General features: G+C 52.2%; 1 protein-coding gene across 1 annotated transcript in view; it reads left to right on the top strand.

The window, feature by feature from the left end:
* The window catches only part of LOC117870370 (butyrophilin subfamily 3 member A2-like), a 30,437-nt gene extending 27,252 nt beyond the window's left edge, over positions 1-3,185 (top strand). The window contains exon 11 of the mRNA XM_034757507.1: positions 1,049-3,185. Within this exon, the coding sequence (XP_034613398.1) occupies positions 1,049-1,830 (782 nt within the window). The 3' untranslated portion in view covers positions 1,831-3,185. The remainder of the gene's footprint in view (positions 1-1,048) is intronic.
* The last annotated feature ends 9,089 nt before the right edge of the window (positions 3,186-12,274 follow it).

Here is a 12,274-nt window from a genome sequence, read left to right as displayed (position 1 = left end):
AATACAGATCCAAACCCTTTGGATCTTAAAACAAGGAGAAATTAACCATCCCCCCTCCTACCTCCCACCAACTCCTGGTGGATCAAGATCCAACCCCCTTGGATCTTAAAAACAAGGAAAAATCAATCAGGTTCTTAAAAAGAAGGCTTTTAATTAAAGAAAAAGGTAAAAATCATCTCTGTAAAATCAGGATGGAAAATAAATTTACAGGGTAATTAAACTTAAAGAGCCCAGAGGAATCCCCTCTAGTCTTAGGTTCAAAGTTACAACAAACAGAGATAAACACTCTAGCAAAAAGGTACATTTACAAGTTGAGAAAACAAAGATAAAAACTAACACGTCTTGCCTGGCTGTTTACTTACAAGTTGGAAATATGAGAGACTTGTTTAGAAAGATGTAGAGAGCCTGGATTGATGTCTGGTCTCTCTCAGTCCCAAGAGCGAACAACCCCCAAAACAAAGAGCACAAACAAAAGCCTTCCCCCCACCAAGATTTGAAAGTATCTTGTCCCCTTATTGGTCCTTTGGGTCAGATGTCAGCCAGGTTACCTGAGCTTCTTAACCCTTTACAGGTAAAAGGATTTTGGAGTCTCTGGCCAGGAGGGATTTTATAGTACTGTACACAGGAGGGCTGTTACCCTTCCCTTTATAGTTATGACAGTCCTTCAGTGATGATTCATCCCTACCCCGTCAGCTCCCCTTAGAGCCCCACTCAGCCCTCCCTCCACAGTCTGCAGGACACCCTCCATAGCCCGCAGGAGCCCTAATGCCTCCCAAGGACAGTTCCTGTGCAGGGTGAGGAGTGAGAAGATACAAAGAGCTCGATTCTCCACTATATCTCCCCCCCACATACCACCAGCTCAGGGGCCAGGCCCAGCCACAGCCCTGCAGCTCCCACGGCTGGATCCAGGCTAGTGGTGCCTGTCCCACTAGTCACCCCAACCCTTAGTACTCTGTCCTTTGCTCCAGCTGTCCTGGCTGGAATCTCTCTCCTGTGGGGTCCCCAACTAATACATGGCTAATGAGGTTATTCTGGTTTCTCTCCCCAGTTCCTGTCACCCTGGATCGGAATTGCAAACAACCCAAACTCACCTTGTTCACAGATGGCAGAACAGTCTGGCACAACCCGCCTTCCCAAGAGCCGGCTGCCCCATCTGGCCCCCTGATCGCCGTGGGGATGGAGGGATTTTTGGCCAGGAAGGATCACGATAAGGAGGCAGGGGCTTGCCGGGTGTACTGGGAGGTGGAGGTGGGAGACAGCCCAGACTGGGTGCTGGGGGTGCTGAGTAAGTCTGTGAGGGAGAAAGTGACACTTCAGAGGCTGGAGAGTTTTCCTGAGGGGGGGTGCTGGGTTCTAAGGAGATCTGGGGGGCGGTATCACCCCAGGGAGGCTGACACTGTGATCCAGAGCTGGGGTCTGACACCGACAGTGGTTGGGGTGTATCTGGATCTAGAAGGGGGGAATCTCTCGTTTTATAGTGTCAGCACAATGGCCCTTATCCTGGAGATTCCTGTTAAAGTTTCTGAGAAATTGTTCCCGTTCCTCAGCCCTGGTCGCGCTGTGGGGAGGGACCAGGGGAAACGCCTCAGCATCTGCCCCCCCAGTGACTGGGATTTCCCCCAGAAATTAGGAGCTAGTGGGTCTGTTATTCAGGGAGATCCCACAGCCCCTGCACAGCCCCCTGCCCCCAAGAACGGGGAAGGGGTAGAAAATGACACAGGGCCATCCGCAACTGCAGAAACAGCCCCAGCCCCTGCACATTGCCCTGCCCCTGGAGACAAGCAAGTGAAAGAAAACAGCACTGGGGCATCAGTGAGAGAAAATTTGTGAAAGCTCCTGCCCACCAAGCTGCTCCTGAAGCGGAAGCAGGGGGATAAACCAGAGCAGGAGCATCCACAGCTGGAAGCATCCCCCAAAGAGAAGGGGGAAAAGAAACACCAAAAACCCCAGGTCTGAAATCCACCCCCCCCCCACACACACACACACCAAACCCTCCTGTGGGGCAAGGCCTAGGGAATCATGCAAAGAAAAACACTCAGAATTTGACTTCAGAGGGGATCTCTGGACCTGACTCTTCTTCCAGGGATACCAGGGCCAGGAAATACACCAGGGGAATCAGACCCAAACGCCGACACCTGAGAAAGAATCTCGCCCCACAGGGAAAATGGGGAAATGGCGACATGTCAGAAATTTCCTCTCTCCCTGAACTTCAAAGAGAACCACAGCAATTCACAATAATGCTTTAAACCAACCGCTTGTGAAATTGGAATGGGCTAACTGGAGAGAACTATGTTAACGTGACTGTTAAATGTAGGAAATTCAATACACACCAGTCGGGGGATGCAGAGGGGAAGGGTCTCACAGTGGCACTGACTCACTCCCATTGCAGACACACACATGCTGCTCCTGCCAGCCTCAGACCATGCGAGTGGGTGACAGGATCAGGCCCTCTGTGTATCAGATTGGGTTGTGATAGCCTCACACTGAGCAGCCCTGTTAGCATATAAGTGTGCCTGTTAGCCTGAGATAGAATTTTGGGTTTGACTTTTAATACTTTTAGATCCTTACTAATATGTGTGAAGAAGAAAGGACAAAGATGCTCTGTGTTGCATTTCCCACAACCAGCTGGGCTTTTAGTACAATGGGACAGATAAGGGATAGGGCTAAAAGCATTACAGGGTATGGTGGGAGTGTAATATATGAGCGCAGACTTGACTGCCTCAACTCCTTATCTCGAAGCAAGGTCAGGTAACCAGTCGGGAGGGGCAACTGGGGGTTGGGGGGGGCGGTAAAACACTAGAAGACCAGAGAAATGCCTGCTCCTGACCAGAGCACAACCTCACTCCTTACCCCTCCCAAGGGGTACAAAAAGGGTGGGATGAAGACCCCGACGCACAACCCTCCAGAACAGAATATGACCATAAGTTTTAAGGGGTGTGACTTGGGGTGTGCATTGCAGGTATATTTGGACCTGCTAAAAAGAAGGAGGGGGAGCGGTAATGATAATGGTCATGGGGGAATGGGGGACTGGGAACAGGGGAATGAGGAACAAGGACACAGGCAAGGCTCTGCAGCGTCAGAGCTGGGAAGGGGGGCACGGGGTAAATTCTCTGCGGCATCAGAGCTGGAAACAGAACACTGGGAAGAGGGAGCTCCGTTGGTGTGTGGAGCTAGATGTTAGACGAAGAAGGCATTCTATTGACATATAGAACTGTAGTCGGGGGGGGGGGAAGGGGAAAACTCTATCAGCGTGAAAATATAAGCCTGACTGGTGTGAAGGGCTTTGAAATATGTTTGCTTGGATCTAAACCCCAAGAAACATCACATTGCCTCCACTTCGGACTTCTGCTTTCTATCTGTGTGACAAGAATCAGGGAAGAGGGTGAAGGGAAAGGCCTCTAACAAGCACCCCGAGGGCTGAACCCACCCCTCAACCACCAGAGCCCTCCCCTGGGCTCTGGCAGGGCTGGCTGGTCTCACAGGGCAGCAGGAATGATGGACGATGCTACAGAAGCTTCTCATAGACAAGGGTGTGGGGAAGTTCAGACGCTGTTGGAAATTGTAGTGGGGTGGAGTGGAGTGCAGGAGGGGAACAGGCTGCCAGCTGCAGGGTTGCAAAGTCTTATGGCATTTGCTGTTTCCCTTAAAGCCCCAGCTCCTGGAGTCCTGGGATTGTGGGAGAATATCAGCTTTGCTTTAAAACAAATAAAAAGTCAGTCTCTAGCCTATGGCTGTGGTGTGGAGCTGTAAAGTGTGACCCGAATGCCCCTGTGTGTAGTGTCTGGCTTTACTGCTGGGTGTGCTGCATTTAAACCCTAGGGCCTGGCTGTTGGTTTATGACAGGTTGTGATGGGATCCAGCAGCAAATGAGGGGGGGTGGGGAGCCCTGGGAAGTGCTGCCCACAAAGGCTGGGTCCACACTAGGTGAAAGGTGTGTGTGCGTGAGCTGGCTGGGCCAGGCAGTGCTCCTGGTGTCAGATCCTAGTGGAGGAAAGGCTGCCATGGTGCCATTGGCATTTTACCTCCTTGTAGCTGGTGGAGGTGAACCCAAGAGAGGCAATAGGATTCCTGGTGCAGGCGGGACACTGGCTGCCATGGGTATGGGGGCGAGGGGATCTTAGAGGAACAAATGAAAATCAGTGGGTTTGATGGGTTTGGAGCTGCTCTGTAATAACCTCTGAACATTGTCTGCTTTGTCTGTCTGACTGTTGTGTGTGTGTGGGGGGGGAGTTGTCAGTACATCAACACAAGGGGTTAATTTAAACAGGGGTTGGAAAACACTGCAAGGTGTCAGGGACACTGCAGAGCCATCCACTGTGAAGTCCCCTCCGGCCCCCTGCTGAGCCACCTGGCCATTAACCAGGCTCAGGGACACAGGAGGGAACAGAGACCTCGGGCTGCAGTGACAGACACACTGAAGTATGTGGAGGGGACAGGCAGAGACTGTGGGAAGAGACAGACGCAGCCCCATAAGTGAGGGCCTGGCGTAAGACAGGCTGCCTAGGTCTAGGGATGGGGTAGACCTGCAAGGAGCCTGTTACTGTGTTAAATCCTGTTCTCTGGCTGTGCCTGGCTCCTGCGGTTGAGATCAAACAAGACTTTGTGGAAGAAGGTGTTTGGGTCACTGCAGTCACTGCTGATCATAGCTCCACTGGGTGGAACCACAGGTACCAAGTGCAGTCGGTCCTGCTAGCAGGGGTGAGCACCATCAGTACACAGAGGCCTGAAGGGTCACCCAGAAAGGGCACAGAGGAACTGCTAACCTCTTAATTGTGACATTAGGTTTGTGCAATAATCCAGCGAGAGCTGCCAGGAAAGTGGGATTTTCCTGGGAGAATTTCCTCAGCAATAATCCTCATGCGAGATGTTCCCATTGGACTCTCCATATTTCCCGGGGAGGGGAGTAACAACTTTCCCATGCTTTGGTTACTGGTTTCTAGTTGTCTCAGGAAGAAGGGGTGACAGCATTTTATATCCCCCTGTGACATTACTGACATGAACTGTGACTGTATAGATCATTGTTGCAACCAAGGTCCTATAGTTGCACCAAATCTTGTACAAAAGAGGTCAGGTAAGGTTTCTATGAAAATGTTATAATTTTCCATATATGATAATCTTGTTTATATCTTTGTATCACCTTTGTATTATCAGTTTACTGGTTATGATTATGCTGTCTATATGTGTATTATCAGTTATAGATATGTATGTATGTCTGTATTTCAAACTTGTGCTATGCTTCTGGGTGACACCCCAGGCACCTCCAGCTCTGGCATCAGCTCTGCCTAGCCTGCTTGATGGCCCATTAAGGACCATCAACTATACATCTGACCTATTGAGAGAAGGCAGATACACCTTATGACTCAGCAAGGCAGGCAGGGACATGCCTATGGAGAGAACTCTAAGGCCTCCAAGCTATGTGCTGGGCAGCTTGTGTTTGGGACAAAGGAAGCACAGGCCACATGGCAAGAGACTATAAAAGGGAGCAGCATCTTCTCCATCTGGTCTTCAATCCTGCTTCTGACCTCTGGAGGAACTTTGCTTAAACTGAAGCTCTGAACAAAGGACTGAACAACCCATCCAAGCTGGGATGTTTGTACTCCAGAGACTTGATTGGTTTAAATCAGCAGTAATCCCATCAAGCCTGAAACAAGCCTGAACTAAGAACTTTGCAATTGTTGTATGTATTTGATTCCATTTAACCAATTTTAACTCTCATCTATATTTCTTTCTTTTTATGAATAAACCTTTAGATTTTAGATTCTAATGGATTGGCAAGATCGTGACTTGTATATTGACCTGGGTCTGGCGCCCCCTGTGACGTTATTGATATAATCTGGGACCCTATAGATCATTGTTGCAACCAAGGTCCTATAGTGGCACCCAAATCTTGTATAAAGGGGGTCAAATGGGGTGTCAAAGACAAGGTTATGGTTTACTGGTTATGATTATGCTGTCTATATGTGTGTATCGGTTTTATAGTTGAAGTTAAGAATATTGGCTCTATACTGTCTGTATTGCAAACTTATGCTATGCTTCTGGGAGACACCGCAGACAATCTGTGTTAGCTCTGCCTAGCCTGCTTGATGGCCCATTAAGAACCATCAGCTATACAATGGACTCATTGAGAAAAGGCAAATATGCCTTGAGACTCAGCAAAGTATGCAGGGACTGGTCCATGTGACTCCAGAGTCCATTTTGCTGTAATTTTCCACAGTAAGAACAAAGAGGTGTTCTTACACCGGGAAAAGACTATATAAGGCTGAGGCCTCATCTCCATTTGGTCTTCAATCCTGCTTCTTATCTCTGGAGGGACTTTGCTACAACTGAAGCTCTCAACAAAGGAGTGATGACCCATCCCAGCTGGGGATGTTCCAGGGACTTGATTTGAACCTGCAGTTTATTTTATCGCTGCTGCAAGCCTGAACCAAGAACTTTGCCATTGCTGTATGTAATTGATTCCATTTAACCACTTCTAACTCTCATCTCTATCTTTTTCCTTTTATGAATAAACCTTTAGATTTTAGATTCTAAAGGATTGGCAACAGCGTGATTTGTGGGTAAGATCTGATTTGTATATTGACCTGGATCTGGGGCTTGGTCCTATGGGATCAGGAGAACCTTTTTTCTTTTTCTGGGGTATTGGTTTTCATAACCATTCATCCCCATAACGAGTGGCACTGGTAGTGATACTGGGAAACTGGAGTGTCTAAGGGAATTGCTTGTGAGACTTGTGGTTAGCCAGTGGGGTGAGACCGAAGTCCTCTTAGTCTGGCTGGTTTGGTTTGCCTTAAAGGTGGAAAAACCCCAGCCTTGGGCTGTGACTGCCTCGCTTTAAGCAATCTGTCCTGAATTGGCACTCTCAGTTGGGTCTCCCCAGAACCGCATCGTCACACCCCCTCGCTCCTCTCTGGCCTGGCCGCGGCTGCTGGGCCGCCAGCCTGCGTCCCCCCTCGCTCCTCTGGCCCAGCTGCGGCTGCCAGGCCGCGCTGCGGGCCACCAGCCTGGGCCCTCCGCCCCCCCCCGCTCCGCCCGCCCAGGCCGCCCGGGCCCGGCGGCGGCCGGCCACCCTGCCCCCCCCCCCCTCGCTCCTCCGGCCGCCTTTTGGAAAGGCGGGGGAAGCGGCTGCTTCCTCTGCACCCCGCTAGCTACGCTAGTGGGTGCAGTGGCTTGGAGTGGGAGCAGATATGAACCCTCCATACTCCTCCAGTTGCCCTGAGAGATGATGCTTCTGGGGGCCAGCCTCTTCTCCTCACCCTCCGCCAACCGCCCAGCAGTGCCGCTTCATCCTCTGCCACTCATACTGGCCATCACCAACCACCACTCCAGTAATGTAGACAGTTTGGAGGAGCAATGCCTCCGCTGCTTCCCCCAAACTACACCCATGCCTACCAGCACCGTATGGCTTATATCCAACATTACCCGAGTGTGGCCCAGGCTCTACCCCCCGGGGCTCATGGGTAGAGCTTCTCCAAAGGCTTTGCCCCAGGAATGTCCCTGCTGAAAAGTAGGGGTGTGTGTGTCAGAAATGGGGAGAGGGGGTCTTTGGGGTTTTTCCTTTTCTTTGGAAAACACATTTTCAACATTTTGACAGGAAATTCCAGCCCAGAACAATGGTTGGTGTTGATTCAGGTTTTGAAAACAATAACATCTGGAAATTTCAGGTTTGTCTCCCCTCCAACCCTGCTAGTTCCCATGTTCAGTGCTGAAGGCAGCAGCAGGAGTGACACCAAGGGGGCTGGGTTCCCTTTGTGTGACAGGCCCTGTCCAGCTCCCTGGCCCTGGCTATCATGCACCTCTGTGGTAGTTCCATGTTTCTGGGTGGCCGTTGTGGGGAAGTGGGGATGCAGCATCTGAACCAGGGCTGGCTTTAGGCCGATTCACCCAATTCCCCTGAATCGGGCCCCGCGCCCAAGCCCCGGTATGGTGTACCGGCAAGAACCCGTGCACTGCACTGGGGTGGCCCGGCTTCCCCAGGGGGAAATTTAAAGGGCCTGGGGCTCCCAGCAGGGGCTGGAGCTCCAGGCCCTTTAAATTGCCACCAGAGCCCCACTGCTGGAGCCCTGTGGTAGGGCTGTGGGCAGGGCCGGCTTTAGGAAGTGCGGGGCCCAATTGGAACATTTTCAGGGGGCCCTGGCAAGGATGACTAAAAAAAAAACATGTAAAAAAAGGGGAGTGCGGGGATGGCTGGAGACAGGGCCTGGCTGTGGGCAGGGCAGGGAGTGCGGGGCTGATGCAAACAGGGGGTGCAGCAGGGGCTGGCTGCGGGCAGGGGGTGTGGGTACAGGGGGTACAGCCCACCCTGTACAGTAAGTGCCCCCTCCTTCTCCCTCCCCCACCGGGGTAGAAGCAGCAGCCCGGGGCTCGGGGGCTATTTAAAGGGCCCAGGACTCCCCTGCTTCTACTGCCCCGGCCCTTTAAATAGCCACGGGAGCCCTGGGGAAGCGGTGGGGCGGCAGAGGCAGCTGTAGGCAAAGAGTAACTGCTGCAACACTACGTTCCAAACATTGGAGTGCTCATTCATGAATTTACATATCATGGCCCCCAAAGTCCCATGAAACTTCTCCACTAGGCCATCTGTTTGATGCTGGTAAGGGGTGGCAACCAAGTGGTTCACCTCATGAGCTTCCCAAAGACATTTCATGGTCCCTGCCAGGAAGTTAGTTCCCAAATCCATAAGGATGTCGGAGGGCCAACCTACCGTGGCAAAAATGTCTGCCAATGCCTGGCTCACACTTTTAGCCCTGGTGTTGCTTAGAGCTACTGCTTCCAGCCATCGGGTGGCAAAATCCATGAAGGTCAGTATGTACAACTTTCCTCTGGCTGTCTTCTTAGGGAAAGGACCCAGAATATCCACAGCTACACACTGAAATGGAACCTCAATTATGGGGAGTGTCTGGAGAAGGGCCTTGACCTGGTCTTGGGGCTTTCCCACCCTCTGGCACACCTCACAAGACCAGACATAGGTAGAAACATCCTTGCCCATTCCCTCCCAGTGGAATGACTTCCTCAAATGGTCTTTGGTCCTGTTCACCCCAGCATGGCTGCTAGGGTGATAGTGCGCTAAGCTCAAGAGCTTTTCTCTATACTTAGTTGGAACTACCAACTATCTCTGAGGATGCCAGTCCTCCTTGTGCCCACCAGAAAGGATCTCCTTGTATAAGAGTCCCTCTTCTACAACAAATCTGGACCTATTGGGAGAGCTGAGAGGGCGTGAGTCGCTCTGTGCAGCTGTCCAAGCTCCCTTGAGGCGTTCATCCGCTTCCTGCTCTGTCTGGAACTGCTCCCTTGATGCTGGAGACATTAGTTCCTTGCTGGGTTGTTGACTTGGGCTTGGTCCCCCTGGAAATGATGCAGATGATGGGGGTGTCTCTGTCGATTGTGAACCACTCTCCGCTGGTGTACTAGATGGTATTTCAGGCTCCAGTTGAGCCTCTTGCACCAGTTTAGCTGCTGCTGCAGGTGCAGGCTCTGTGGCGCCCTTTGGTGCTGGCTCCCCTGACTCTGGTGATGTTGCAAGCACGGGCTCTGGTGCTGACTGCTCCACCAGTTCCGATTATTGGGGTTGTTCTGGCTGGGTTCCAGGAATTGGATCTACAATGGCTGCCATAGACTCTGGTCTGGGGTAGGGTTCCACCACCTCTGGCTGGGTCCCTGTAGGAGGCTCAGGAATGGAGTTAAATGTGAAGGCCAGTTTAGCCTGGCTGTGGGTGACCATCCCCACCCTTTTTGTTAGCCTCACATGGTTGGCTAAGTCTTCTCCCAGCAGCATGGGAATGGGATAATCATCATAGACTGCAAAAGTCCATATTCCTGACCGGCCCTTGTACTGGACAGGCAACTTGGCTGTAGACAAGTTAAAAGAGTTGGCCTTAAAGGGTTGCACCATCACTTGGGCCTCTGGTTCGATGAATTTGGGGTCCACCAGGGATTGGTGGATAGCTGACACCTGTGCTCCAGTGTCTCTCCACGCAGTAATCTTTCCCCCACACACACTCACAGTTTCCCTTCCCTTTCCTTTTTCATACCTGGCTTAAAGCTTCTTATAGCATTGCTGATATGTGTTTCCTCTCTCTGGAGAACAACAGACAGACAAAGGGAAAGTTTTTTCCCAATTTTAAAACGTTCTAGCCCTCCCATTGGCTCCCTTCCTTTTACGTTCGGACTTTTAAAACCCTTTACAGGTAAAGCAAGTAGAGAACAGCTACTAACAGGGATTTTATAGCTAGCTGGCTGGCTGAGTGTCCATAAAAGGGAGCTACCCATGCCCCCCCTTCATTTATCATACCAACACCGACTATTCCTAAAACTCGCAGGATTTTTAAGCCAATCTCATGATTTGGGTGGCCTGACTTGTGATTTTTCTGCACTGGGGTGGCAAGACTACGGAAAAGCCAGCTGAGATGGAAGAAAGAAGGTGGATTATTGTCTGCATAAAACTGAAGCAGAAGACTCAGTTCACAAAGAAGATGATTTTTTTTAGTTTGCAGAATTCATTTTCTTAATTACTTGTAAAGTTGAAAGCTGCCCCGAGTCGCTTGATGATTGCTTGTTCTGTTCATTCCCTCTGGGGAACCTGGTATTGGTTACTGTCAGAAGACAGGATACGGGGCTAGATGGACCTTTGGTTTGACCCAATGTGGCCATTCTTATGTTCTTATGCTCTCTCACGTTTGTGTCACACAGACCCCGGGTCAGAGCAGAGCCAAGAGGTATCAGGGCAGGGAGGGGTCAGCTGGGAGCCCTGTGTGACCCGCTCGGATTCCACACAGCCCCGTCTGCCTTCCCATGCCACCGCCACTGCAGTGAGCAGCCTAGGGGGCGGTGGCTGGATGTCCTGGAGGGGGAGGGGTAAAGACCATGGGTAGATTGGGGACAGACAGACAGATGGACTCACCGGGCGCTGAGCAGATCTCCTGGCTGCTGGGACTCAGCGCTGGGAACAGAAAGGTGATGTCTGATCAGTGCCGGGCTAGACTCTCCCCTGCTGTGAGACGCCCTGAATGTCTGATGGGGTCTCTGCTCTCCCCATGCCCCCGTTCCCGAGGTGACAGCACCCCCTTGGGAGACGGGTGGGCTTTGGGTATGTAACACCCCATCGCCCTCCCCAGCCCCATGCACTGAATGGGATTCACACGCAAGCACCTGGGAACCAGGGTCTCCCTCTCTCTTCAGTACAGAGGAGCCTGGGGCCTGGTTCCAGCCCCACCCATCCCAGCAGGGCCACCCCCACCTGTTCCATGAGGCTATGCCAGGCACTGTGAGGACCCCTGACCCCTGAGTCCTCTCTGGGCCAGTGACTCCCATGGGGGTGGCCTGGGGGTTCCCATGTCCCCAGGGGATCAGCACTGAGCGACTCTGCACGTGGCTCTGCTACCAGCTGGCTACCTACATTCATCCCCAGCCTCATTGGCTGAGCTGAGCCCTCACTTCTCCAGCAGAGCCTGCAGTGGGGAACACGCTATGAACAGACGGAGGGACAGGGCCCAGATCTGATATGGATATTTGAGACACAGAAATAAAGCAGAGTCATCAATAGCAAACCCGCCCCCCCAACCCATAACACAGATCTAGGGTTGGATCCAAACTCTGTGACTTGAGCCTGGTCCTTCCACCAGTCTGATCCTGAGACCAAGACCCAGAGCCCCCGAAAATGAGGAGAATCCAGATCTGGATCCAAGCCTGGATCCCAGCTCAGTGTCTCTGGCCGTCTGTAGCTGGAAGCCCTGGGGCTGGACTCCACTAATTCTCCAGCCCCATCCCCCAATGGCAATGCCTTCCCTGCTTTCTCTGACTCCAGACTGAGCTGAAACCTTATGAGCATCCTCCCCCGATCTCAGCCCATCCTGACTCCATGTGCCTGGTGTGGGGAGCTGGGCCCAGTGACACACCAGGGGTTTGAAGACAGCCTAATGCCAGGTCACAGCTCCCAACAAGGAACGCCCACCAGACCTGCAGCCTGGGGCCTGAGCCAGGATAGCAGGGACCCAGGAAAGGATTTAGGGGCCCCAAGGGACAAGTACCTCAACATGAACTCCCAGGGCACCATAGGAGAACAGGGCTGATGCTCTCCTCAGCAGTGTAACGAGGGGAGCAGGGAGCAGGAGCAGGGAGGGGATTTCCCCCAGTGTGCAGCCTTGGTGAGGCCAATACTGGATCCCGCGCCTGGTTCTGGGGCCCCAGTTTAAAAGGCTGTTGCAAATGTGCAGCAGGTGCAGAGCAGAGCCTGAAAAATGCTGCAAGGGCTGGAGAAGAGGCCTCACAGGAGAGGCCGGGG

Source organism: Trachemys scripta, unplaced genomic scaffold, assembly GCF_013100865.1.
Source record: "Trachemys scripta elegans isolate TJP31775 unplaced genomic scaffold, CAS_Tse_1.0 scaffold_26, whole genome shotgun sequence".
Taxonomy (NCBI): Eukaryota; Metazoa; Chordata; order Testudines; family Emydidae; genus Trachemys; species Trachemys scripta.
The sequence above is the reverse complement of the archived record's forward strand: the minus strand, read 5'-3'. Positions and strand labels throughout refer to the sequence as shown.